This window comes from Dipodomys spectabilis, unplaced genomic scaffold (genome assembly GCF_019054845.1).
Source record: "Dipodomys spectabilis isolate Male_0828 unplaced genomic scaffold, ASM1905484v1 ptg000894l, whole genome shotgun sequence".
NCBI classification, from domain to species: domain Eukaryota; kingdom Metazoa; phylum Chordata; class Mammalia; order Rodentia; family Heteromyidae; genus Dipodomys; species Dipodomys spectabilis.
This window is the reverse complement of record NW_024871571.1, coordinates 3,413-30,958: the sequence shown is the minus strand read 5'-3', so window position 1 is coordinate 30,958 and position 27,546 is coordinate 3,413. Positions and strand designations below refer to the sequence as shown.

At 58.0% G+C, this 27,546-nt stretch overlaps 2 protein-coding genes across 2 annotated transcripts; both read right to left on the bottom strand.

Annotated features, from left to right (window-relative positions):
- Nucleotides 1-1,003: 1,003 nt before the first annotated feature.
- Nucleotides 1,004-5,577, bottom strand: Fgf23 (fibroblast growth factor 23). Its single transcript, XM_042673494.1, has 3 exons — nucleotides 5,370-5,577; nucleotides 2,391-2,494; nucleotides 1,004-1,483 (listed from the first exon to the last, which is right to left on the bottom strand). Exons 1-3 carry the CDS (start codon nucleotides 5,575-5,577, stop codon nucleotides 1,004-1,006), a joined length of 792 nt encoding a protein of 263 aa, XP_042529428.1.
- Nucleotides 5,578-20,167: 14,590 nt separating this feature from the next.
- Nucleotides 20,168-27,176, bottom strand: Fgf6 (fibroblast growth factor 6; the record flags this gene model as incomplete). The annotated part of the gene is given in 4 exon segments (XM_042673496.1): nucleotides 20,168-20,344; nucleotides 25,103-25,153; nucleotides 25,155-25,207; nucleotides 26,940-27,176. Coding segments are annotated over 4 exon segments (518 nt in total), but the record flags the coding sequence as incomplete, so codon positions are not given.
- Between the last annotated feature and the right edge of the window lie 370 nt (nucleotides 27,177-27,546).

Here is a 27,546-nt window from a genome sequence, read left to right as displayed (position 1 = left end):
TGACGGCGCTCTTAGAGACCCTGTGTGTGTGTGGGGGGGGGGGGGCTGGAGTTAGTAGGGGTCTGGGAGGTGGGGTTGTAGTTTTCTAGAACCATCTCGGGATTTTTCCCACACAGGCCTCAGTATGGGGAAGCACTAATAAAAAGGGGGGGGGAGGGGCTGTAGGTGCTCATTTAAAGGGAGGAAGGGAAAGGAGTCAGGTTGGGGGACTCTGCCCCCAGGGTAAGACTGAGAGGTGGGGGGAGTGGGCGTCAGGGAGGGGACATCGGTGTGCATTTAGTATTTAATCCCAGGAAGGGGGGGGGGGCTGAGATTGGGGGAAGGCTGTGGGGGAGCTGGCTGAGAATCAGGCCTGAAGCCTGGCCCGTCCGGGTGTCTGGGCAGCCTGGGGTGATGACCTAGTCCCCGGGGTATATGGCCTTATCCTTGGGTGGATGACCTTGTGGGGGCAGGTGACCTTGTCCCAGGGAGAAATGACCTTGTCCCGGGGTGGATGGCCTCGTCCCAGGGCAGATGGCCTTGTCCCCGAGATGGATGACCTTTGGGGGGGGTGGATGACCTTGTCCCTGGGCAGATGACCTTGTAGGGGGGCAGATGGCCTTGTCCCTGGGTGGATGACCTTGTCCCGGGGTTAATGGCCTTGTCCCTGGGCGGATGGCCTTGTCCCGGGGTGGATGGCCTCGTCCCGGGGTAGACGGCCTTTTGGGGGGCTGGACGGCCTCGTCCCGGGGTGGACGGCCTCGTCCCGGGGTAGACGGCCTTTTGGGGGGCTGGACGGCCTCGTCCCGGGGTGGACGGCCTCGTCCTGGGGTGGACGGCCTCGTCCCGGGCGGAGGGCCTCGTCCCGGGGTGGACGGCCTCGTCCCGGGGTGGACGGCCTCGTCCCGGGGTGGACGGCCTCGTGGGGGGCTGGACGGCCTCGTGGGGGGCTGGACGGCCTCGTGGGGGGCTGGACGGCCTCGTGGGGGGCTGGACGGCCTCGTCGCGGGCGGCCGCGCTGTGGCTAGGCCGCGCCCCGCGCCGCCGGCTCGCACCCCGCGCCGGGCCCCCGCGCGCGCGCGCCCCGCAGCACCCCGAGCGGGTCGCTGGCGTCCTCGGCGCGGGGCGGCGCGGGGCGGCGCGCGCAGGCGGCGGCGGTGGCGGCGCGGGGCGCGGCGGGCGCCAGGCGCGGGCGCGGCTTGAGCACGCGCAGCGGGTCCCCCGCGTGCGGGGCGGCGCGCGTGGCGCGGCGCGGGCGCGCCGTGTGGAAGCGCGGCAGGGCCAGCTCGTTCCGGCGCGCCAGGAACTGCGCCTGCGCGGGCGGCGGCCCCGCCCCGCCCAGAGGCCCCGCCCCGCCGCGCGGCCACGCCCCCGCCGCGCCCCGAGGCCACGCCCCCGCCGCGCCCAGGCTCAGCGCGCGCCGCCGGTCCGGGGACTCGAACACGTCCAGCCCGTTCTCCAGGCGGCGCGGGCGGAAGCGGCAGCTCGCGGGCTGGAAGTCCGGCTGCGGGGAGACGCGGGGTCAGCGGCGGGCCCGGCCCGCGAGTGACCCCGGGCCAAGGGCCTTGCCCCGGGGAGGGACCTGGTCCTGGGGCGGATGACCTTGTCCTGGGGTGAATGACCTTGTCCTGGGGCGGATGACCTTGTCCTGGGGTGGTGACCTTGTCCTGGGATGGTGACCTTGTCCTGGGGCGGATGACCTTGTCCTGGGGTGGTGACCTTGTCCTGGGGTGAATGACCTTGCTCCTGGGGCGGATGACCTTGTCCTGGGGATGACCTTGTCCTGGGGCGGATGACCTTGTCCTGGGGTGGTGACCTTGTCCTGGGATGGTGACCTTGTCCTGGGAATGGATGACCTCGCCCCTGGGATGGTGACCTTGTCCTGGGGTGAATGACCTTGCCCCTGGGGTGGATGACCTTGTCCTGGGGTGAATGACCTTGCCCCTGGGGTGGATGACCTTGTCCTGGGGTGGATGACCTCGCCCCTGGGGTGGTGACCTTGTCCCTGGGGTGGATGACCTTGTCCTGGGGATGACCTTGTCCTGGGGTGGTGACCTTGTCCTGGGGATGACCTTGTCCTGGGGTGGATGACCTTGTCCTGGGGATGACCTTGTCCTGGGGTGGATGACCTCGCCCCTGGGGTGGTGACCTTGTCCTGGGAATGGATGACCTTGTCCCTGGGGTGGATGACCTTGTTCTGGGGTGGTGACCTTGCCCCTGGGGTGGTGACCTTGTCCAAGCCTGAATGACTTTGAATCTGGGGCAAATGACCTTGTCTTGGGGATGGATGACCTTGTCCTGGAGTGAATGACCTTGTCTCTGGGGTGAATAACCTTGTTCCTGGGTGAATGACCTTGTCCCAGGGTGAATGACCTAGCCCCTCCCGGGCCCCCCACACCCCGGACACTCACCGACCCGAAGGCCCGGCCGCGGTTGTCCAGGCAGAGGAAGCGGCGGCTCATCACGCCTTGGATGACCACCACGTCCGCGTCCTCCCACCGGATGGTCAGTGCGCCTGCGGGGAGGCCAGGCCGGGGCTGGGCGTGGCTCTGCCAGCCCCCCCACGACCCCCTGCCCCCCCCCGGGGGCTCAGAGCCCCGAGCCTTCACACCTGCCCACATTTGCCAGGCTAAGCCCACCCTTTCCTGTGCTGATCCTGGGACTTGAACTCAGGACCTGGGCGCTGTGCCTGAGCTTTTCTGCTCAAGGCTGGCGCTCTACCTCTCGAGCCACAGCGCCGCTTCGACTTTTTGCTGGTTCATGGGAGATGAGAGTCTCGTGGGGGACTTTCCTGCCCAGGCTGGCTTTGAACCGTGATCCTCAGATCTCGGCCTCCTGAGCCGCTGGGATGACGGGCGTGGACTGCCCAGCCTGGGTTAGCGGGTGGGCACTAGCCACGGCCCCTTCCCAAGGCCCAGCCGGGCCCCGCTGAGCCTCCCCGGCCTGGGGAGGAGCTGGAGGCAGTGCCCGGCCTGCCGGGAAACCGCAAGGAGCTGATCAGAAGGAAAGGCAGCATGCTGCTTCCTCCCCAGAGCATCAGCCTTCTGCGTCCACTCATCCGCCACTGGGGCCCAGCCCCTCCTCTGCACGGATCGGGCCACAGTACCCGGAGCAGGATTCTGCTCCCTTTTCCAGAACGTTCTTGTCCCAATATATATCCATCTTTAGCGACCATCCATCCATCCATCCACTGTCTGTATGTTCTCTATCTGTTGAATCTATCTTCTATCTGTCCATCCATCCTTTATCTGTCTGTCGACCTATCATCTGTCTGTCCGTCCATCCATCCACCAATCATCCATCCACGCTGGGTATGTGTTGTATCTAGTTATCTATCATCTATCTATTGATCTATCATTCCTCTGTTGAATCTATCATCTGTCTATCGTTTATCTATCATCTATCTATCTATCTGTCTGTCTGTCTGTCTGTGTCTATCCACCCATCCATCCACTCTGCCTATACATTGATCTATTTATCATCCATTGATCTATCATCTTTCTTTGAATCTATCACCTATCTGTCCATCCATCCATCAAGTATCTGTCTATCCATCCATCCATCATTTATCTGTCATCAGTCTGTCTATCAGACTGTCCATTCGTCCGTCCATCCACTCTGTGTGTGTTGTATCTATTTGTCTGTCATCTACTCTTGATCTGTCATCTCTCTGTTGAATGTGTTATCTGTTCATGCATCTGTCTATCATTTATCTGTCCATCCATCCATCCATCCATCCATCTGTCCATCCATCGTCTAAATGTTATATCTATTATCTATAGCTTTATCATCTACTGGTCTATATCTATCATCTATTGATCTATCCAGCTATCGATATCATCCATCCATTACCCACTTTATCCATCTGTCTGCTGCTGTCTATCTGTTCTGTCTGTCTGTCTGTGCATCCATCCATCCATCCATCTACCTCCTGTCTTATTTTAACACACACATAGGGGCACCATACCTAAGATGATGAACCAACTCGGGGAGCTGGGGGGGGGTCTCCCACCGTCCTGGGTTTGTAAACCACCTCGGGCTTAGACTAGGGTTCATCTTCCTCCAAAATGCAATGCTTAGCTAGTGCGTGCATCAGAGCATGCGCGTGCATGTGCACACACACACACACGCACACGCATGCACATGCATGCACACGCGCCCGACGTTGGCTCAGGTCCTCTTAGTCATTCAGGACTGAAATGCCTTTTGCTCATTTCTGCTTTGGGCGGGGCTGGGGTTTGAACTCGGGGCCTTACTCCTGGGCCAGGCCGGCTCTGGGCAGCTGCGCCACGTTGCCTGACACCTCTCTGGCTTCCTGGCACTTGCCAGCCCAGAACCAGAATGTTCTAGAGGCTGGGGTCCAAGAGTGAGATCCCAGGGCAAGGCTGGTGGTTGCTGAGGGGCTGGGCGGGCGGGGGGGACCCAGGGTGGACCCCAAGACCCAGGACCAGCTCCTCCGGCTCTCCTCACCCTGTTTTCCTTTTTATTTACTTATCTATTTTCTTTCTTGTGCCCGTCCCGGGGCTCGAACTCAGTGCCTGGGCGCTGTCCCTGAGCTTTTTCACTCAAGGCTGGTGCTCTACCACTTGAGCCACAGCTCCACTTCTGGGTTTTCTGGTGGTTCTATGGCAGTAAGACTTTCCTGCCTGGGGCTGGCTTTGAACCTCGATCCTCAGATCTCAGGCTGCTGTGTAGCGGGGATGACAGGCGTGAGGCGCTGGCCTGGCAAAACTCGTCTGTTCTGATCTTTGGGGTAACTTGGTCCCCTTGTGGGCCTCCGCCTCCATCGCTCTCCTGCTCTGAAACTTCCTGCTATTTGATGCTTTTTTCTTGTGTTCTTCTCAAGCGCCTGGTCAGGGCAGAGTAAAACTCTCTTACTGGAAGAAGGTTTTGGTCTAGATAGAAATCATTTGTGTTGGGAGAAACCCCTAAATGCCAGAAAAACCAAAAACCAAAAACACCCCAAAACACCTCTTCCCTGAAGGTTAAAAAAAGGGGACACACATGAGCCAGGTGGCTCCCGCCTGTCATCCCAGCGACTCAGGAGGCTGAGATCGGAGGATCACGGTTCAAAGCCAGCCCGGGGCAGGAAAGTCCATGAGACTCTGATCTCCCAGGAACCACCAGAAGGCTGAAAAGTGGGGTGCGATGGCTGGAGGGGTAGGGCGGTTATTACTGAGTGACAAAGCTCAGAAGCAGTTACACTGGGTCCTGAGTTCAAGCCCCAGGACCGGCACCCAAGAGGGAAAAAGGAAAAGAAACCAACAGAACAAAAACGAAACACACACACAGCAGGATCTAGGAGAATCTAGGAGACTGGGTTAGCCCCTTGGGCTAGCCCTGGGCTTCTTTCTTCGCCCCCACTCCCGTAGACCCCCGTCTGTACTCACTGTAGATGGTTTGCTGGGGTGATCCGTCCACATGGCCGTCTGCGTGGATCTGGAGGTGGAAGCCGGCCCTGGCTGAGGCTGTGTACAGGTGCAGCAGGTCTCTGCCCCAGCTGGAATCGAGCAGTGGGGAGGAATCGGGGAAGGCGGTGACCCCAGGGCTGGATAAGACCAGGGCGCTGAGCAGGAGGCTGAGAGGGGGCCTCCACATGGCTGGGATCCAGTGTGCAGGCTGACCCTCCCGGCTGCTCTCCCTGGCCGCTGGGCTCCCCTCCCTCCTTCCCCCGGGTCTTTTTAAAGGTTATGGGACAGCAAACAGGAAAAAAAAAAAAAGAGAGAGAGAAAAAAAAACCCAACAAACCTCCCAGGACTCACATCCTTGGGGGCTGCGATCGGAGCTTCGTAGGAAGAAAAAAAAAATGCAATAGCCAAGATCTGTGGGCACGTGGATTCCAGAAACACACACACACACAGACACACACAGACACACACACACACACACACACACACACACACACACACACACCCTGACCTCTCCCCTGGAAGTGTGAAGGCTGGCAGTCTTCCGGAAGTGGACAGCTTCCGCCATCCCCTCCGCCACCCCCAGGGCCCCGGCTCATTTTGGTTTTCCCAGGCTCCAAGCTTGGGCGGACCCCCAGCTTCCTCTGCCCCATCCCAGGGCCCCCTGGCACCCCCACCCCCCTTCCCTGCTGGAGAAAGGGGTGCACAGAAGCCACCGCTGACCTTTGGGGAGGGGAGGGGGAGACTTGGAAAGGAGAAGCTCTGGAAGTCATTCCAAACCCCAGAGTCAAGCCAGGCGCTGGTGGCTCTGCCTGCCATCCCAGCCACTCAGGAGGCTGAGGTCTGAGGATCGCGGTTCGAAGCCAGCCTGGATAGGAAAGTCCAGGCGGTTCTTCTCTCCAATGAACCACCCAAAGCCAGATATGGAGGCATGGCTCAAGCGGTAGAGCACCAGCCTTGAGTGGAAAAGCTCGGGGGTGGTGCCCAGGCCCTGAGTTCAAGCCCCGTGACTGACAACCACCACCACTACCACCAGGGAAACATGTTTTTTTTATTTTTCCCAGTTCTGGGACTTGAACTCTGGGCCCGGGTGCTGTCCCTCAGCTCTTCAACTCATGGCTGGCGCTCTACCACGTGAGCCACGGCGCTACTTCCAGCTTTTTCTGCTTATCCGGTGCTGAGGAATCAAACCCAGGGCCTCATGCATGCTAGGCAAGCGCTCTACCACTGAGCCACCTTCCCAGCCCCTCCCTGAGCTTCTTTTGCTCAGGGCTGGCGCTCTACCACTTGAGCCACACCGCCACTTCTGGCTTTTTTCTGTGTATGTGGTACTGAGGAATCGAACCCAGGGCTTCATACGTGCAAGGCCAGCGCTCCACCATTGAGCCACCCCCCGGCCCAGAAGCATGGTTGGCAAGGAACATTATACATGAACAAGTGGAGATCCTGAGGTTTGTGTTAGGACCCGGTGTCCTGGCTGTTCTAATAATCGCAGTGAAGCAGGAGAAGAGGCTCAAGCTGGTCACCCTGGCTACTAGGGAGGCAGAGACATGAGGACCCAACTTAGGAGCGCAGCCCAGCCGAATGGTCACAAGACCCCCATCTCCACCTCCGGGGCTGGGAGTGGTAGCACACACCTTTATCCCATGGAGGGAGCATTGCAAGCACTAGTCAGGGAAACAGAAACAGGAGGATCGCAGTCCAGGCTGGCTTGGCCATAAATGGAGAAATCCTCCTCCTCCTCCTATACATAAAATAATAATGATGATAATAATAATAATAATAAACAACCAAGCAAAAAGGAGATGCGGGGGTGCGTGGTTTAACTGGTAGGGAACCCATCTTGCCTGTTCTGTCCTGTCTGTCAGGCTGCTCTGTTTTCTGTCCCCACCAGGGGATAATCTGCCCTGTCCGTCCATCCGGCCTCTGTGATCTCAGGATCCTGAGACTCACTGTCCCCCCCCCCCCCCCCGTCCCGCTTGGACCCCTCCCTGTGGGCTCCCCGAGCCCCCCGCATGTGTCTGGAAGGGCTGTTTCCAGCCTGGGGGGGGTGGGGGTCGATGATGGAGCATGTGCGTGCGTGTGTCACAGCCCGGCCTCATTGTGGATTCAGTGGAAAGCAGGATGCGGGGCTTCCGGAGGGCGGCAGGGCCGGCAGGCATTCCCTCAGCCTCCCTGGAGGTCAGGGCTGCTGGGACGGCCTGGGGGGGGGGGGAGGGAGGCTCCTGCTGCCCTGGGGGTGGAGGGTGGGGGAGAATCCCCCTCCCGGGCCTCCACGGGGCCCCCCGCAGCGGCCTCTCTGTGGAGACCCCGGAAGATTCATCCTTAGCAGAGCTGAGAGTGAGCAAGGCATCATGGGTGTAGCAGACAGGCTCCCGTGACCCCAGGGTGTGACCTTGGTGTGTGCAAGCCACCTCAGCCCCTGAGCCTCAGTTTCCCCCTCCTTCCCTTCCTTCTCTTCTTCTTTCCTTCCTTCCAAGGGCTTTGGTCTGTCACAGAGGTTGGCCTCCAACTCCAGAGCCTCCTTCATCAGCCTTCCCAGGGTTGGGATGACAGGTGTGTCTGTTTCCCAAAGCTCAGCCCTCCCTCTGTCTCTCTGTCTCTCTGTGTCTGTCTCCCCCCCCCCCCCCCCCCCCCCCCCCGGTCAGGCATTTCCCCCCCCCCAGCTCTCACTTCCTGTTGGAGTTTCTCACAGGTGCTTTCCAGCCAAAGCCGCTCGTAAGTCCCGCTTACAGTCTAACCTAACTCCTGAGAAAGGCATGTGCCGGACAAGCTTGCCAGCGGGCTGAGACAGCACAGGAGGAAATGGAGACCCCGTGTTCACCCCGCGGGGGGGTGACCCCGAGAACTCCCATCGTGGAAATGACGTGGCTAAATTCAGGGGTCAAGGTGGCCACTGGGGAGGAAGACGGACAAGATGATCAGTAGGAAGGGACATTGGACATCTTCTGGAAGGTGCCAGACGAGACCTGAACTGAGGTGGAGACAAACCATTTGAGGCTAGAGAGAAAGAATAACCAAGCACACAGGTTCCTGAACCATCCTGAGAAAGACTCATGGGAATGAAGGACTGGCGAGGGGAGGGGCAAGGGGTAAGAGCAGGAGGGGGAGGGGGAAGGAGAGAGAGAGTTGAGGGGTTCAGATCTGAGAGTTTGGGGGGGCAATCAGGCCTGGAAGTGGAGAAAGAAGAGAAGCCCAGATATGGATATTTAAGAAGAGCATGGTGGAAGAAAAATCCACAAAAGGGCTGGGCAGGTGGCTCCGTGGTAGAGCGCTTGCCTCGCATGCAGGAGGCCCTGGGTTCCATTCCTCAGCACCACAGACACAGAAAAAACCAGAAGTGGCGCTGTGGATCAAGGGGTAGAGCGCCAGCCTTGAGCCAAAGAAGCTCAGGGACAGCGCCCAGGCCCTGAGTTCAAGCCCTAGGACTGGCCAAAAAAGAAAATGAAAGAAGAAGGAAAGAAGGAAGGAAGGAAGGAAGGAAGGAAGGAAGGAAGGAAGGAAGGAAGGAAGGAAGGAGGCAGGGAGGGAGGGAGGCAGGGAGGGAGGAGGGAGGGAGGGAGACAAAAGAAACCAAGAAACGCAGCCAGGCTTTGGTTGGGCGGCGGGTCCTGGTTGAAGGCCTTTGGTTGGTATGAGACAGGAAGAAGATGGCACCCAGGCACTGCAGACAATGAGGGACCCCCCCCCCAGTCCCCACCAACTCCCCACCCCTACTGGCTCCAGGGAGAAGGGAGGGAATGGACCAATGAGAAGGGAAGAAGGGAGGGAATGGACCAATGAGAAGGGAAGAAGGGAGGGAATGGACCAATGAGAAGGGAAGAAGGGAAAGACTAGGCCAATGAGAAGGGAGGACCAATGAGAAGAGAGGAAAGGAGGGAAAAGACCAATGAGAAGGGAGGGAGGGAGGGAAAAGACCAATGAGAAGGGAGGGAGGGAGGGAAAGGACCAATGAGAAGGGAGGGAGGGAAGGGACCAATCAGGAGGGAATAGACCAATGAGCAGGGAAGAAAAGAGAGACTGGGACCAGAGAAAAGGGAGGTCCAATGAGGGAGGGAATGCGTCTGCAAGAAGGGAAGAAGTGGACCAATAAGAAAAGGGAGGGACCGGGCCCACGGGAAGGGAGGGAGGGAGGGAATGGGCCAATGAGAAGGGAGCACCAATTAGAAGAGAATGGACCAATGAGAAGGGAAGGGAGGGAATGGGCCAATAAGAAGGGAGGACCAATGAGAAGGGAGGAAAGGCGAAAATGGACCAATGAGAAGGGAGGTAAGGAGAAAGCAGACCAATGAGAAGGGAGGTAAGGAGAAAATGGACCAATGAGAAGGGAGGAAAGAAGGAAATGGACCAATGAGAAGGGAGGAAAGGAGAAAATGGACCAATGAGAAGGGAGGAAAGGAGGAAATGGACCAATGAGAGGCGAGGAGAGGAGGAAATGGACCAATGAGGAGAAAGGGACTAGGGCTAGTAGGCGTGGGCCCTCCTTGGTGTTCCCATTCATCAGCTCAGAGGCTCCAGAGCCACGCGCCGCGCCCAGGCGGCCTGCGGGGAGACCTAGAGACCCAGGAACAAGGGAAGGAGGGAAGTAGATGCTGAATTTAAAGCTTATTTCCCTCGTCGGGGGAGGAGGGGAAAGTAGAACTCCGTGCGCTCAGCGGCCGGCTCTCCTGTTCATCGTGGGCGAGTAAAAGGCAGACGCGGTCTCTGCTGGCCAAGGGGCGCAGGCGGGGCTGGGACGGTGCTCAGTGGTAGAGCGCTCGCCTTGCATCCCGAGGCCCTGGGTTCGATGCCTCAGCACCACATAAGCAGAAAGAAAAAAGCCGGAAGTGGCGCTGTGGCTCAAGGGGTAGAGCGCTCGCCTTGAGCTGAAGAGCTGAGGGACAGCGCCCAGGCCCAGAGTTCAGGCCCCACGACCAGCACACACACACACACACACACACACACACACACACAGGAACGTCACTAGTGGGTGAATGAACACCTTTATCAGGATGTGTTTCACACTTTGTCCTGCGACTGGATCTACAGGTTATTTCCAATTTCTCATCATTAAGGATGCGTTTCTGACAAACGTCCTTGTGCCTGAATTCTGCTCACACGTGGAGCGGTTTCCTTTGTGTGGATTCCTAGAAATGCAATTCCTGGGCTAAAGGATGTGGGGCCCTGCGTGATAAGGATAATGATTATTCTTCTCATCAGGCTCCTCATACATCTTGCCAAATGGCTTTCTGGAAGACCTGTGCCATGTGTACTGCTGGCTCCTACGTCCCTCCGGATTCCTGAAACTCTCTCAGCCTCTCGGCCAGAGAGCGATGTGACGTGCAGACAAAGTACAGCGAGTCTCTCTCTTGCTCTGGGGACCTGAGGCTCTGACATCAGCAGTACTTTGCCTGGGACTTTGGGCACGTCTCTTCATTTCTAGTTTACTTAGTATTGTGTACTCAGGCACCGGGCACTTTGTGCCTTTTAAATCCCAGCTACTTCAGAAGTATAAATAGGAGGATCGTGATCCAACCCATATAACTACCAAGACCCCATTCAATAATCATAATAATAACATCAACAACAACAACAAAAAGCTGGGTCCCTGTAGCTTGTGTCTGCCATCCCAGCCCCTCAGGAGGCTGAGATCCGAGGATGGAGGTTCAAAGCCAGCCCTGGGCAGGAACGTCTGTGAGACTCTTCTCTCCGATGAGCCACTCCGCAAAAGCCACAAGGGGCGCTGTGACTCAAAGTGGTAGAGCGCTGGCCTGGAGCACAAAGAGCCTCAGGGACAGCGCCCAGGCCCTGAGTTCAAGGCCCAGGACAGGGAAAAAGAGAAATCGGTGATGGTGCACAGAACCTGCCAGTTCCAGAAAGAGCTGTAAGGCTGCCATTCCGGTAATGAAGGGAGCGTTTCCCGTGCCGCAGCTGCTCCAGGAAAGGAGGCCAGAGACGCCCAGACACTTCTCAGAAAACGCTCAGCCTGGCCGCAGACACACAGCTCCATCCCGGGAAATGACACCAGGCCGGCTGCCCTGTTCGCTGCCCTCCCCCCCCCTCCCCCCGCCCTCGTTCCCATTCTACCCCGCGTCTTCCCGGACTCAGGAAGGGCCTCCATCCCTGGGACAGACTGAGTCGCTAGAGACCGACTGATGCTTCCAAAACTTTGGAAGTCTTGAGCCGCCTGTCATCCCACCTACTCAGGAGGCTGAGATCTGAGGATCGCGGTTCAAAGCCAGCCTGAGCAGGAAAGTCCATGAGACTCTGATCTCCAACAAACCACCAAAAAGCCAAAAGTGGTGCTGTGGCTCAAGTGGTAGAGCACCAGCCATGAACAAAAAAGTTAGAGACAGTACCTAGAGACAGTACCTGAGTTAAAGTCCCAGGATTCACACACACACACACACACACACACACACACACACGTAATCAATGGACAGAAAAACAGAACTACAGGTATAACTCCATTGTTTGGTTCCAGTCTAGTATGCACAAGATCCTGAGTTCAAAGCTCAGTCAGTACTGCTGGGCGCCGGTGGCTCCCGCCTGTCATCCCACCTCCTCAGGAGGCTGAGGTCTGAGGATCGCGGTTCAAAGCCAGCCCGGGCAGGAAAGTCCATGAGACTCTGATCTCCCAGGAACCACCAGAAAACCGGAAGTGGTGCTGTGGCTCAAGTGGTAGAGCGCCCGCCTTGAGCTGAAGAGCTGAGGGACAGCGCCCAGGCCCAGAGTTCAAGTCCCAGGATTGGTGCACACGTGCACCCCCCTCCCCCACAATCCCTCCAAGATTCGGAGTCATATTTAAGAACACTGCGAATGCTGAGGTGGTTGCTTGGCTGGAGGTTTGCGGTGGGGTCAGTGAGATGCAGATGAGGGAGGCCCAGCGTCCCCCACCCCCCTGCCATTTTCTCTACCTGCGCAGGGATAACATTTACGTTGGGTTTTCTCCCCTCCACACATGGAGGGCGCAGAGAAATCAAGGCCAAAGGCGGCCCAGAGAAGGACAGACAGCACGGCATCCAGCACACCCAGAGCAGGGAGCAAGAAGCAGAAACTCATTTGGATGAGATTTCAGGGACTGAACGGGGTGGTAACTGCACACCGCCTCGAGTCTTTGAGAGGGTGACAGAGGATGGCTGTGTGTGTGTGTGTGTGTGTGTGTGTGTGTGTGTGTGGTGAGCGTGTATGTGTGTGTGCATGCTGTACTGAGACTTGAACTCAGGGCCTGGGCGCTGTCCCTGAGCTCTTTCACTCAAGGCTGGCGCTCTACCACTTGAGCCACAGCTCCACTTCCAGTTTTTGGTGGTTCCTTGGAGATCAGAGTCTCACAGGGACTTTCCTGCCCGGGCTGGCTTTGAACTGCGATCCTCAGATCTCAGCCTCCTGAGGAGCTGGGATGACAGGCGGGAGCCGCCGGTACCCGGCTTTATTCTTCCCTGTTTTTGAGTGAAGGAAAAGCTGTGGGTAGCTTAGAACCGGCGACGGCCGAGCCGCGGGCCAGAAGTGGCTGGCTGCATTCTTGGGAGACAGCTCTGGGATCTGGCAGCCATGTATCAACTCCCTAGCCTGAGAAACTTCTAGAACCAGCGTCCCCCACCCTTGCCCCTCCAGGCAGCCATCAGCTGACCACCGCTAAGATGTGTGCGTGTGTGTGGAGGGGGTGGGGGGGTAGATTTAGAGAGCGGGGTTTGGGCTAGCCTGGGCTCTGAGCAGGCCCCGTGGGTTTTCCCAGCCTGAGCAGACTCTGCGTTCTGTTTCCTAGAACTGCTAATCAGCTGGGGGGGGGGGGGGGGGAAGCATTTCCCAGAAGCCACAGCGCGCGGGGGGGGGGGCAGAGGTGACAGGAATCCCACATCAGGCCTGATGTTTATCTCCTGGCTGATCCGGAGACAAGCGTGCAAGATTACCAGCAGCGTTCCCCCCCCCCCCCCGTGAACGGGGTGTCGGGGGGAGTCCCCTGCCCCCCCAACTTCCTGTCTCCTTCCTCTCAGACACCACTATCAGGGGAGGACGAAACTGATGGACAGACAGACGGACGCTGGGTGTCAGCTCCTAAGGAAACTTTGATCACTAGTGACTAAGATCTTTGTGCCTAACTCTTCTCCAGCTGGTGCTGTGCGCTCCAGGATGCTTGTCTGTTTATCTTTTGTCAGTGGTAGGACTTGAACTTGGGATCACAGTTCAAAGCCAGCCCGGGCAGGAAAGTCTGTGAGACTCTGATCTCCAGGGAACCACCAGAAAACCAGAGGTGGTGCTGTGGCTCAAGTGGTAGAGCGCCAGCCTTGAGTGGAAAAGCTCAGAGAGCGGTGTCCGGGCCCTGAGTTCAAAGCCCCGGGACTGGCACCCAACATAAGTAAATAATAATAATAATAATGAAAAAGAAAAGAAGGAAGAAAATGATCACACAGCAGCCCGCACAAGCTTGCAAGGCTGCAGGTAATTCATTCAACTAGGTTTGTAGACGGAAGTCCTGCTTAAAGTCAGGCCACCAACGGCAAACACAGGGACCTGGGGAAGGGCGGGGGGTGGGGGGGGGAGTCCTGGCCGGTCCCTCCCCGAGTCTTCTGCTGTCTCTAGCTTTGGGGGGGGGGGGAGATGCTCCCACCTTTTGGCCACAAGAGGCTTAGCTTGGATTGATTACCGTGGGGACCCCGGGGTCTTCCCGCAGCGCCACCCGGTGGCCAGAGCCCCGGATTGCAACGCCCTGCACCCCAAACCACAGCTGCAGAAGAGTTAAAACAACCTGCCGCCCAGCCCAGAAGAGCCGCCTGGAGTCCCAGCCGCCCCGGAGGCTGAGGGCAAAGAGTGGCAGCCAGTTCAAGACCAGCCTGGACTACGTCACACACACACACACACACACACACCCCTCTCTGGGGGTGGGGGAAGAGGACAAGGAGGCCAAGGGGCTGGAGCTGTGGCTCAGGCAGCAGAGCGCCTAGCAAGGGCGGGGTCTGAGTGCGAATTCCACCCTGTGCCGACCCCCAGGAACTCGGTTTAACGTCACCTAGATTTTTACTAGACTCTGAGGTGAGGGGGAAAGAAAGCATCCGAGGGATTTCAGCCAGGCAGTCTCTGCACCGAAACAAAACAAAAACCCAACATACAGCTGGGCACCTGTGGCTCCCGCCTGCCATCCCAGCCACCCAGGAGGCTGAGATCGGAGGATCGGGGTTCAGAGCCAGCCCCGGCAGGAAAGTCTGTGAGACTCTTATCACCAATAAAACCACTGGAAAAACCAGAAGTGACGCTGTGGCTCAGGTGGTAGAGCGCCCGCCTTGAGCTGAAGAGCTGAGGGACAGCGCCCAGGCCCTGAGTTCAAGCCCCGCCACCGACAAAACAAAAGCAAAAACCATCTCTGAGTCTCCATGTCTGGCTCGTTCCTCTGTCTTAGAGAGAGAAGACACCCCCTCCCCCTCCCCTTCCCCTTCCCCCCTCCCCTCCTCCCCTGCCATGAGCTAATCCCCCAAAAGGGCATTGAGTTCTTCTCAGAAAGATAAATCTATAAATACAGTGTCATCATGAGGATCAGTATAGCCTGGCTGTGAGGGACGGGTCAGCAGAAGGATCCGATGGGAGAGGCCTGGAGCAGGGGGAGGGTTAAATTTAGCCCAGTCTAATGGGCTGGGTTCACCAGCTGCCCCCGCCCTGGGTACCACGTCCAGGAAGAGTCTTTGGAGAATGACACCTCATTCTTTATGATTGGGGGGGGGGAATCCCCTGGTCTCACTTCCCACCTAGGAGATCACAGCAGAATGGAAGTACAGAGGTACAGGGTGTGAAGTTTTCTGAGCACTACCAATCAGATCAGAGCCGGTGGCTCCCGTCTGCCATCCCAGCTACTCAGGAGGAGGCTGAGAGCTGAGGATCGTGGTTGGAAGCCAACCTCCGGGCAGGAAAGTCCGTGAGATTCTTCTCTCCAAATGGGCCCCCAGAAACCCAGAAGTGGTAGAATGCTAGCCCGGAGTGAGAAAGCTCAGGGACAGTGCTCCGGGTCCTGAGTTCAAGCCCCACGGCTGACAAAAACAAACAAATCCATCCAATCAGAGCAATCTGCATCCGGAGGTTTGTTGTCAGTTTTAATAGGAGAGATGGAGTCAAATGGTTTAGAGAAACATCGATATAAAAAAAAAAAAGACTTTTCAACTTTTTTTTCCTTTTTTCCTTTTTTTTGGGGGGGAAGGGGGGGTTTGTGCATAGCACATACGTAGTTAAAGAGTAGAAGTGGCATCTCACACACGGTCCACAGAGCCTTGGGATTCTCCATGCTGGCTGCCGCCTACCTCCAGGATGGCTTCCTTTGTAAACAGGGTCTGGGGCGCTTTTCTATATGTGCAGAATGAGCTGTGGGAGGCCGGGATTCCAGTTGGTTCACACACACACACACACACACACACACACACACACACACAGAGCCTCTGGGTGGGCCCTGTTTGTCCTGGCTTCGAGATCTGGTTCTCAAAAGCTGGAGCCCCAGCCCGGCCCCTGCTGTGGGAAGAACTATCTTACACACCTGTCTCCGAACGCCGCCATCTTGGTGGCTTTTCCCAGAAAGGAATGAAAAGGCTGGATTCTTCCCGGGAGATGGGAAAGGAGCAACTACTACAGACCTCCTGTCTTTGTAGGGGGAAACACAGGGAGAGGAGATTATTATTATTATTATTTGTGCGTGCCAATATTGAGGCTCGAACTCAGGGCCCGGACGCTGGTCCCTGAGCTTTTCTTTTTCTTTCTTTTCTTTTTTGTCAGTCATGGGTCTTGAACTCAGGGCCTGGGCGCTGTCCCTCAGCTCTTCAACTCAAGGCGGGCGCTCTACCACCTGAGCCACAGCCCACTTCCTCCCTGAGCTTTTCTACTCAAGGCTGGTGCTCTACCCCTTGAGTCACGCTGCCACGTCCAGCTTTTTTGGTGGTTCCTTGGAAATAAGAGTCTGATGGGATTTCCTGCCCAGGGCTGGCTTTGAACGGCCATCTCCAGAGCTCAGCCTCCTGAGCAGCTGGGATGAAGCAACTGGCAGGAGATGGGGGCTTCACGGACCCTTCCAAGGGCCGAGGTTTGAAAGAACCGAGGGTTCAGGACAGGAAAGGTACCTGGGGCTCACATGGGAAGAAGAGATCCAAGCAGGATGGGGGGGAAGAAGGAGGGGGGGAAAGAATGTCAGCCTTGGGGTTTCTATCTGTATATCCAGAGAGGAGAGGACGTGGCACCTTGAACCAGATGAGAAGAACAAACAAACAAGCGAACAAAACACCCTGCTGGCTTTCTTAATCCACAAACAGCCCAGGCCAAAGACCCAGAGCCAGTGTGAGCCATGGTTTTGGGTGATGGAGGGAACTTGCGTGTTAATTATACAACTCGATAGGGCTCACACCTGGCATCCCAGCCTCGCAGGAGGCTGAGATCTGAGGATCACGGTTCAAAGCCAGCCCGGGCAGGAAAGGCCGTGAGACTCTGATCTCCCATAAACCACCAGAAAATCAGAAGTGGCGCTGTGGCTCAAGTGGTAGAGCGCCAGCCTTGAGCTGAAGAGCTGAGGGACAGCGCCCAGGCCGTGAGTTCGAGCCCCACGACCGACCACAGCCAAAAAAACCTCCTAAACCCAGCCTCTTGCTGGGGATGGCGGGGCGCGAGGCCTCCGTGGGCAAGTGGGGCTCGCTCTGCCCTGGTGCCCGTGGCAGCCCCGCTGGGACTCAGTGGGCCCTACGTGGGAAGGAGCACTGTGTGAGGACAGAAGGGGGTGAAGAGGCCTGGCTGCCCTTCCCCTGCTCTGACCAGCCCCGGCCCCGCCCCGGCCTCGCCCGGCCCCGCCCCTGACCAGCCCTGGCCCCCGCCCAGCCCCGCCCCTGACCAGCCCCGGCCCCGCCCAGCCCCGCCCCGGCCCCGCCCCGGCCCCGCCCCGGCCCCACCGCTGGCTTGCCTCGGGCCAGCCCCGGCCCCGCCCCGGCCCCGCCCCGGCCCCGCCCCTGGCTTGCCTCGGCCCCGCCCCGGCCCCGCCCCTGACCAGCCCTGGCCCCGCCCCGGCCCCGCCCGGCCCCGCCCCTGACCAGCCCCGGCCCCGCCCAGCCCCGCCCCGGCCCCGCCCTGGCCCCACCCCTGGCTTGTCTGAGGCCAGCCCTGGCCCCGCCCCGGCTCCGCCCCGGCCCCGCCCCGGCCCCACCGCTGGCTTGCCTCGGGCCAGCCCCGGCCCCGCCCCAGCCCCGCCCCGGCCCCGCCCCTGGCTTGCCTCGGCCCCGCCCCGGCCCCACCCCAGCCCCACCCTGGTCATGGGTTTGTGCCAATCAATCCTGGCTGGGTTGGTTATTTCTTCTTCTCACTCCTAATGTGGAAAATGGAGATGTGCAGTGAAACTCCTTGTCAGGGTATTATGAGGAGAGACAGACAGACAGACAGAGACACAGAGAGAGACAGACAGACAGAGACACAGAGAGAGAATAAGAGGGAAAGGGAGAATGAAGGAGAGAGGAAGGGAGGGAGAGGGAGAAGAAGAAAAGGGGGAGAGAGAGAGAGAGATGCCGGAAAGACCTGGGTGTTCCAGGCCGGCAGATTCTCGTTAGCACCATCTCATACCAATGCTTTGCTGCCCCAAACTGTGTTCCCACTCCTGGCCTGCCACAGCCAGCCTCCGCCCGCTTCCCTGCCAGGCTGGCATTCTGAGTGCCGCCATCTCTAATACGCCTTGTGAACGAGACGGATACAGGGGACCGGAGTTGGTCAACACAAACCAACAAACAGCAACAACAACAGCTTCAAGCCCCGCGCTGGTGGCTTCCTCCTGGAATCCCGGCTACTCAGGAGGCTGAGATCTGAGGATCGAGGTTCAAAGCCAGCCCGGGCAGGAAAGTCCAGGATACCCTTATGTCCAATAAACTACTCAGAAAAAGCCAGAAGTGGCACCGTGGCTCAAGCGGTAGAGCACCAGCCTGGAGCCAAAGAAGCTCAGGGACAGCGCGCAGGCCCCAATCGGGTTCAAGCCCCAGGACTGACAAAAAACAAAACCAAAAAAACAAAACCAGCTTTAGCTTGGTACACGAGAACCCAGAGACAGCACCCAGGTTCGAGAGTTCAAGCCCCAGGACCGGCACAAAGACAAAACCAACCAAACACCCAGCTTTGTGTCCTGAGCCTCAGGAGTCAAGGTAGACCAGTTGTCTCCTTTGACCCAAGTCTCAGCTCTGGGTCCCAATGTCCATCCGACGTCCACTCCCTCGGGCGACACCCAGGGCTCTGATGTCTGGCCTAGGAGGTGGCCGTGGGTGCGACGTCTCCCTTCGATTGCCAGCTGTGGCTGGGGCCTATCTAGAGTCGCAGGTGTCTGCAAATGGAGAAGAGCACTGGGGGGGGGGGGTGAGTTATTCTGTCCCTGGCCGATTTGCATGGGCCGAAAATACTTGCACCCCCCTCTCTGGTTTCAGATGTAGGAACGCCCCCAAAAGACAACGAAATCTAGGCTGACCGTGTTTTAGAGTCCCCCCTCCCCCTCCCCCTCGCAGGCAGGGGGTGGGGGAGGGGGGAATGGGGGAACCTCTGCTTTAAAGGATTCTCCAGGAACCGCTTTCCGCTGCACCCCACCCCACCCCCCGCCACCCCCAAACCCCGCAGAATCAGCACACAGCCCCTGACTGTAAAGGAAGAAAGAAGGGAAGAGGAGGAGGATCGGGAGAGACGGGAGGAGTGCACTCGGGGCTGGTGCTTGTGTGTGAGATGAGGGATCCGATGAGGGCGGGGAGGGGGGTGGGAATTCCTGGAGATAGCCCGGGAAGCATCCAAGGTCTCCGCTTTGTATCCTAGTTTGCACACGCGCACACACACACACACACACACACACACACACACACACACACACACACACACACCCCAGCCAGAGGTTGCCATTATTAGAATCTTGGTCATCCCGGGTTAAAATAAGATCTGGGTTCGGAGGGGGGGGGTCGCTGGGAAGCGGGGAGTCCTCTGGGCGGAGCAGCAGCTGGTGTTTCCTCCTGCTCGGTGGTTTTGCTTTTCCCAAGTTGGGGACCGGGGTCCCCCCAGCATTCCTGGTCACTCTGTTGCTGGTTTGCCACGAAGTCTCCCTCTCTCTCTCTCTCCCTCTCTCTCTCTCTTCCTTCCCTGTCTAATGCCAGGATGTCTTCTTCTTCCCACCACCCAGGCAGCCTGAGCAGTTAGTGGTGTCTAACTCGGGGGGCGAACATGGGGAAAGTCACCAGAAAGAGGTAGAACGAAGCCCACATCCATTCTGCTGCGTTGGCAAACGACATTCCTTGTTTCTTTGAGGGGGAAGTACCAGGGTTTGAACTCAAGGCCTTGCGCTTAGTTCGTTTGCTCCACGTCACTTGGTATGGCTGGCGCTTGACCGCTTGAACCACTCCTCCGGTCCTGCTTTTTGCTTTTTTTTAAAGCTGCTGATTCTGGAGCTGGAATCTCATGGGCTTTTCCTCCCCTCCTCCCCCTGGAGGAGGGTGGTGATGGTGGTGGTTTTGAACAGTGATCCTCCAGATCTCAGTCTCCTGAGTAGCTAGGAGGAGCCACGGTTTGTGAGCCCCCGGGGGTGGGGGTGAGGTGTGTGTGGGGTCTGCTGAGCGTGTGTCCACACCTACGTGCACACACACACACACACACCTGCCACGAAAACAACGCCTCCCTCCCCCCATCCCCCACCCCGTGATCAGAGGCCCCAAGCCCCGCCTCCCCACGGACCAGGTGAAACCATGTTCAGCCGTGGACTTGTGCCAACTTCCAATGGACAAGAGGCAGCTGCCCAGCTTGGGGGAGGGGGGAGCCTCATCGTCTCCCCCCCCCAGTCCTCATATCCTAGGGAGGAAGTGGGTGACCGTCATGGTGGGGGACACCTTGGTCCCCCGCTTTACCCTCCCGTGTTTGCTCAGTGCGATGTAGCACCCCCGGTGCACGTCCGACTCGTAGGCGTTGTAATTGTTGGGCAGGAGCGTTTCTCGGAACCTGCACTGCTCCTTGAAGCTGGGCTGCAAAGAGACGGACAGAGAGGAGAGGCTCAGCCATGGGGAAGGGGTGGCCCCTGCCCCGCACCCTGGTCCCACCCTGGGTGAGACACATTTCAACCTTGGAGGACAGAATCCTGAAAGGTTAAGAAGAGGGAGAAGCTTCGGAGGCCTTCAGAGGGGTCTTCTACCATGTCCCTCTTTTACAATGGGAAAACCCAGGCTAGGAGCCTAGAACGAGGATCACTGTCCTATGGAGACATAGTAGGAGGATCGATGTCCTATGGGGACATAGAAGGAGGATCGATGTCCTATGGGGACATAGAAGGAGGATCGATGTCCTATGGGGACATAGAAGGAGGATCGATGTTCTATGGGGACATAGAAGGAGGATCACTGTCCTATGGGGACGTAGAAGGAGAATCGATGTCCTATGGGGGTGTAGAAGGAGGATGGATGTCCTATGGGGGTGTAGAAGGAGGATCGATGTCCTATGGGGGTGTAGAAGGAGGATCGATGTCCTATGGGGGTGTAGAAGGAGGATCGATGTCCTATGGTGGTGTAGAAGGAGGATCGATGTCCTGGGGTGGGGGGAGGGTGAAGTGGGGTTGAAGTCAGATCACCTGACTTTCTGATTGGTGAATTTTTTTTTCTTTTTGGTCGGTCATGGGGCTCGAACTCAGGGCCTGGGCGCTGTCCCTCAGCTCTTCAGCTCAAGGCTGGCGCTCTATCCCTTGAGCCACAGCGCCACTTCCGGTTTTCTGCTGGTTCACTGGAGATCAGAGTCTCACGGACTTTCCCGCCAGGGCTGGCTTTGAACCTCGATCCTCAGCTCTCAGCCTCCTGAGTCGCTGGGATGCCAGGCGGGAGCCGCCGGCGCTGTGCTGGTTGAACACTGTTTTTATTTTACGAACTCCTTCCATGGTGAGGTTTTCCCATAGAGGAAGGACCGGGGAGGGCTGGGGAGGGGAGGGGAGGTGGAGGAGAATCCAGACATGGGGTTCTAGTTTGGGATTTTTCAACTTATTCATTGTGGGCGCTGGGGCAAGCATCCCCCCTTTTACCCTTAGCTCCTTTTTACTGGAAAGTTCGAGGCTGTGGGGAGCAGGTGGAGGAGATCAGGAGCCTAATGAGCTCATGGGTCTTTGCCAGTTCACCCGCCCCTCCTCCTCTTCCTCCTCTCCCAGGGCCAGCTATGGTGAGCAGCAGCGTGGTGTGTGTGTGTGTGTGTGTTTGTATGTGTAGAATGTGGTTCTCAACATGGCAAGAGGAGACCAAGGAGCCCAGGAAACAACCGTGACTTCCTCCTCCATGGCCGGCTGGATGGCTGAGTGGGCCGTGGCGGGAGGGGGGGGGCGGTGGGGGGGGGAAGGGGAGGCACCTGTTCAGGGGATGAAGGTTGAACTTCCTGTCCTACACAGGAAGTGTGTGCATGCCTGAGAAATCCACCCTGGGTGCTCACCCCGGACTCCTCCAGGGTGGAAGATCCCTTTTCTCTAGAGAAAGGGGAGCGTGAAGACTGACAGGGTGGTGCATGCCTGTAATCCCGACGACTCTGGAGGCAGAGATCAGATGGGGTCGAGTTTAAAGCCAGCACCCCCCCCCCCCCCACACACACACACCCTACCCCATCTCAACAAGAAAGGCAGGTATGGTTGTGTGTACCTGTGGTCCCAGATACTGAGACATGTAAAGAGGTTAAATAAGAAGATGGCAGTCTGGCCTTAGGCTAAAAACAAACAAAACAAGGAAACAACAGACAGACAGACAAACGTGAGAGCCCATCAAAAAATACAACCTTAACGAATACAGAAAGTAAACGGGCTTGGGGACGTAGCTCCTACCTAGCAAGAGAAAGGACTTGAGGTGAAAAACCCCAGTTCCACAGAGAAAGAGAGAGAGAGAGAGAGGAGGGGGGAGGTAGGAGAGGAGGAAGGAGGAAAGGAGGGAAGGAAAAAGGGAGAGAGGGGGGGAAAGAAGGAGGGAAGGATAGAAAGAGGAAGGAAGAAGGGAGAAAGAAGGAAGGAAGGAGACAGAGAGGGAGGGAGAAAGGAAGGGAGGAGGGAAGGAAGGAGAAATCGGAGCGGCAGCATTTCAATCTCCTGGCAAAAACAAAACCAGCCAGGCACTCATGGCTCCTGCCTGTCATCCCAGCTACCCAGGAGGCTGAGATCTGAGGATCCTGCTTGGAAGCCAGCCCCGGGCAGGCACGTCTAGGAGACTCTGATCTCCAATGAACCACCAAAAAGCTCGACGTGGTGCTGTGGCTCAAACGGTATGGCGCCCAGAGCCCAGGAGCGCAGGGAATGCTGGGAGCCGGGCCGGCACCTCCAGCCGTGGCCCGTGATGAGACTCACAGCTTTGTCCCAGAGCTGAGCACAGCTGCTGAACCCCCCCCCCCCCGCCCTGTCCTTGCTTAATTTTAGTTCATTTATTTTTCCGTCAGCCGTGGGACTTGAACTCTGGGCCTGGGCGCTGTCCCTCAGCTCTTCAGCTCAAGGCTAGCGCTCTAGCCGCTTGAGCCACAGCGCCACTTCCGGCTTTTTTCTTTTTGCTTATGTGGTGCTGAGGAATCGAACCCAGGGCCTCATGCATGCAAGGCAAGTGCTCTACCACGGAGCCACCTTCCCAGCCCCCCGTGTGTACTTTCTGACCCCGCAGGGCTGTCTCTTGTTCCTGCTCTGTCCTGCCCCCCCCCAACCTCCATTGAAAGCCAGGAGCAGCTGGGCCACAGCGGGGGGGGGGGGGGCGGGGAGGGGGAAGAGGGGGAGACAGGGGCTTCGAGGGGAGTCCTGTGAATGGAACCCGATCAGCTGGTCACTTGTTTTCAGACCGCCATCCCGGAAGGGGGGCTGGGCAGCGCATCTGGTCACCAGGCGTACCCACGGGGTACCCAGGGGGCAGGGCTGCCCAGCCCCCTCTCTGACCCTAGCCTGGGGTGGGGGGACAAGAAGATCCCCCCCCCAAGTTGGAGACTATCTTCTATAGCCAAAGGCTGACTGTGTGCTTGGAGGCAGAGAAGGATGGAGAAGAGTGGAGAAGGATCTAGAAGGATGGAGAAGGATCCAGAAAGATGGAGGAGGGTAGAGAAGGATCTAGAAGGACGGGGACGGTGGGGGAGGGTGGTCTTTCCTCAGACTCGGTCCTGGGGTGCAGCTCCTGCAGTTTAGTTGGGCTCACCTCTTCCCCCGCCCCCCCCCCAAGTTCCCATCTAGAACTCTGGCCTGAGGGAGGGGTGGGTACCACCCTTGAACGTCTTTCTGGATCATTCTCCCACCCCTCCGTATCATTCCACAGCCTTCCCCAGCGTCTGCCGGTCCAGAGCTTTCCAGAGCTGTCCAGGGAGGCGCAGGGGCTTGGGCGGCTGCCCCTCTCCTGGGTTTGGAGAATTCTGGAAGTCTGGTTGGTTGGAGGAGGCCGGTGTGTGTGTGTGTGTGTGTGAAGCGAGTGTGTGGCTTGTCTTCACCCCGGTGTGTCCTGTCACTAAGAACCCGGCCCTCTGGTTCAGTAGGATTTGGGATGCTACACCGGCTCTTTGGAGAACCCCCCCTCACCCCGCAGAGGGGGTGTCTGCCCGCCAAAGCCACGGCGAGTCCCAGGCAGCTTCCCGCCCCCCAAGAATGGTGGAGAGAATGCCCCCCCCCCCCCACTCTACGCCTCAGACTTAGAACCAACCTGCTACCCTTCAGGGCTGGGGTCGCAGTGGGGTGTCATGATGCTCTGCCTCCAAAAAGGGGGTTCAATAGGAGCGGGGATACCTGCAGGCCCCCCTCACCCCACATCCAACCTGCAGCATCAAATCACACACCTCCAGGGAGCGCATTGCTGAGCTGGAGGGCCGCCATCTTGGATCTGTGCCATGGATTGCCATAAATGACCCGGCCACCGACACATTAGCACGAAAGGTGGTAAGGCAGGGGTTCCCCCTGCCCAGTGTACCCCCATTATAAGGGGGCTCCCAGCACCAGTCCTGGTCTGCCTCAAACCGGTGTTGCTCCAGGATCATCTGAACTGCTTCCTCTTTTTTGTTGTTTTTTGGCAGTCATGGGGCTTGAACTCTGGGCCTGGGCGGTGTCCCTCAGCTCTTCAGCTCAAGGCGGTGCTCTACCACTTGAGTCACAGCGCCACTTCTGGTTTTCTGGTGGTTTATGGGAGATCAGAGTCTCAGGGACTTTCGTGCCCGGCCTGGCTTTGAACCGCGATCCTCAGATCTCAGCCTCTGAGTCGCTGGGATGACAGGCAAACTTAAACCTCCTTCTTCCTTCCTTTTTCTGCAGTGCTGAGGATTAGAACCGGGGTCCTTTTGCATGCTAGGCAAGCACTCTACCACTGAGCTACACCACCAGCCTGCTGTGCTTCAGTAAATTAAAAAAAAATCTCACTTCACCACCATAGGGATCTTACATATATCTCATAGATAATACATACATATATGTGTATACATTTGTACATACATATATGTGTGTATATGTGTACACAGACAGACAGACAGACAGACAGATAGACAGACAGACAGACAGACAGACAGACAGACAGACAGACAGACAGACAGACAGACAGACAGATAGATAGATAGATAGAGTGCTAGTCCTGGGGCTTGAACTCAGGGCCTGGATGCTGTCCCTGAGCTTTTTGCTCAAGGCTAGAGCTGTAACCATGCTCCCTTTCCAGGTTTTTCCAGTGGCTCACTGGAGTTAAGAATCTCAGGGACTTTCCCGCCCAGGCTGGCTTTGAACCTTGAAGCGTGGCCAGGAGCAAACCCACCCGAGACGCTGAACTCACCGTGGTGTATAACCTGCCTTTGCTGTTCATGGCGACAAACAGGGCGCTTTTTCACCCCAAACAGGCTCACCACGCCTCGCTCCACGGTGGAAATTTCCAGAAGGCCTGGCAAGGAAACGGGGCAGGGGCGGGGGGTGGGGGAGAGAACCACATTACCTGAGGCTCGTGTGCAGGTCCTTGTGGGGCTCCCCAAGTTCGGGATGTCCATCCCCCACTTTGCTAGACCTGACCCGCCCAGCCACGCCAGCTCTCCAAGGTACTGAGGCCAGCCCAGATCTGAGCTTCTGCCCAAATGAACACTTGGAAGTCTTCCTCCTCCTCCTTCTCCTCCTCCTCCTCCTCCTTTTTCTTCCACCTCCTCTCCTCCTCTTCTCCCTCCTCTTCCTCCTCTTCTCCTCCTCCTCCTCCTCTTCTCCTCCCCCTCCTCCCCCTCCTCCCCTTCCTCCCCCTCCTCCTCTTCCTCTTCTTCCTCTTCTTCTTCTTCTTCTTCTTCTTCTTCTTCTTCTTCTTCTTCTTCTTCTTCTTCTCCTCCTCCTCTCCTCCTCCTCCTCCTCCTCCTCCTCCTCCTCCTCCTCCTCCTCCTCCTCCCTCCTCCTCCTCTTCTCCTCCTCTTCTCCTCTTCCTCCCCCCTCCTCCTCTTCTCCTCCTCCTCCTTTTCTTCCACCTCCTCTTCCATCTCCCCTCCCCTCCCCCCCTCCTCTTCCTCCTCTTCTCCTCCTCCTCTTCCTCTTCTCCTCCTCTTCTCCTCTTCCTCCTCCTCCTCCTCTCCCCCTCCTCCTCCTTTTCTTCCACCTCCTCTCCCGTCTCCCCCTCCTCCTCCCTCCTCCTCCTCCTCCTCCTCCCCCTCTTCTCCCTCCTCCTCCTCCTCCTCCTCCTCCTCCTCTTCCTCCTCCTCCTCCTCATTATTATGATTATTTTGTGCCGGTTCTGGGGGGCTTGAACTCAGGTCCTGGGGTGCTGTCTATCCCTGACCTTTTTGTTTTGGTTCCAGGCTAGCGCTCTACCCACTTGAGCCACGGCAACACTTCTAGCTTTTTGCTGGTTCACCGGAGGTAAAAGAGTCTCACGGGCTTTGCTGCCCAGGCTGGCTTTGAACCGAGATCCTCAGATCTCAGCCTCCTGAGTAGCTGGGATGACAGGGCGGGAGCCACCGGGCACCCAGTGATTACTATTACCATTATTAATATTATTTATTAATGATACAAGTGCATGCCCCATCGGTTTCAACCAACCTCCAATCATGCAATGCACAAACCCCACGTTCAGAGGGAGGGAGATGGCCGGCCCATCCTGTCTGGGCTGGGGTTGGACCCCTGCCTGCCACCTGCCATCCAGGACCCCCGGTGTGTGTGTGGGGTGGGGGTGGGCAGGAGGAAGGGAGAGATGGAGGAGAATCTGAGAAACCAGCATGCACAGATACAGCTCGTGTCTAATTTGATCCGAGTCTCCTCACTCTGTCTGGCCATGGGGGGGCCATCCTCCCAGCTCCCAGGAGGCTGAGATCTGAGGATCGCGGTTCAAAGCCAGCCTGGGCAGGAAAGCCCGTGAGACTCTGATCTCCAAGGAAACCGGAAGTGGTGCTGTGGCTCAAGGGGTAGAGCGCCCGCCGTGAGCTGAAGAGCTGAGGGACGGCGCCCAGGCCCCGAGTTCCAGCCCCCCATAACCGACCAATAAGTAAATCACCCGAAAGAGCCTGCACTAAAGCGGGGGACGGAGCTAATGGTGCACGTGGCGGTGGAGAAGATGCATCTCTCCACTTGGAGCAAGAGGGGTCTCTGCTCTTTCCCAGCCGGGACCCTGTGGAAACCCGCGCAGCACCCCCCGGCCTGCCACTCACTGTAGGGGTTCTCCTGGTGGGTGCCGCTGATCCGGCCGTCGGGGGCGATCTGGAGATGGAAGCCGATGCCCACGTTGCAGTACAGTCTCCGCTGTCTCTTGATCCCCCACAAAGTAGCCGCTTTCCCAAGGCACCGGGCGATCGCTGCAGCCAGGCCGGCTCGAGACCTGGACAGCAGGCTGCCCCAGGCCCTGGAGTCCAGCAGGGTGCTGTTGGCCCGGGTGCCAGCTGCCCGGCCTAGGAAGACGGCAGGAAGAGAGCGCCCGCAGCGCGCCCTGGACGCTTCCTCCTCCTCTCCAGGACATGCCGGTGTCCGGCAGCCTCGGGGTTAGCCACCCTTGCCGGTCAGACACGTGGTCAGAATTAATGACCCTAAAAATACCGCCCTTCTTGTTTTCCTCCCCTCGGCACGGCGGCGGTAGGGGCTTATTTTTGGAAGGCAGATGAGTATGGCCGACGTGAAATCAAAGCTTGCTTTGGGCTCTTAGACATAACTAGCAGAGAGACCCGGCCTGAGCCATGGCTGGTAGGGGCCATGATTTGGGGGGGGGGGGCAGGGAGGGAGGGTACACGGGGTGGAGGACACTCTGGATTCACCCCGCTACTT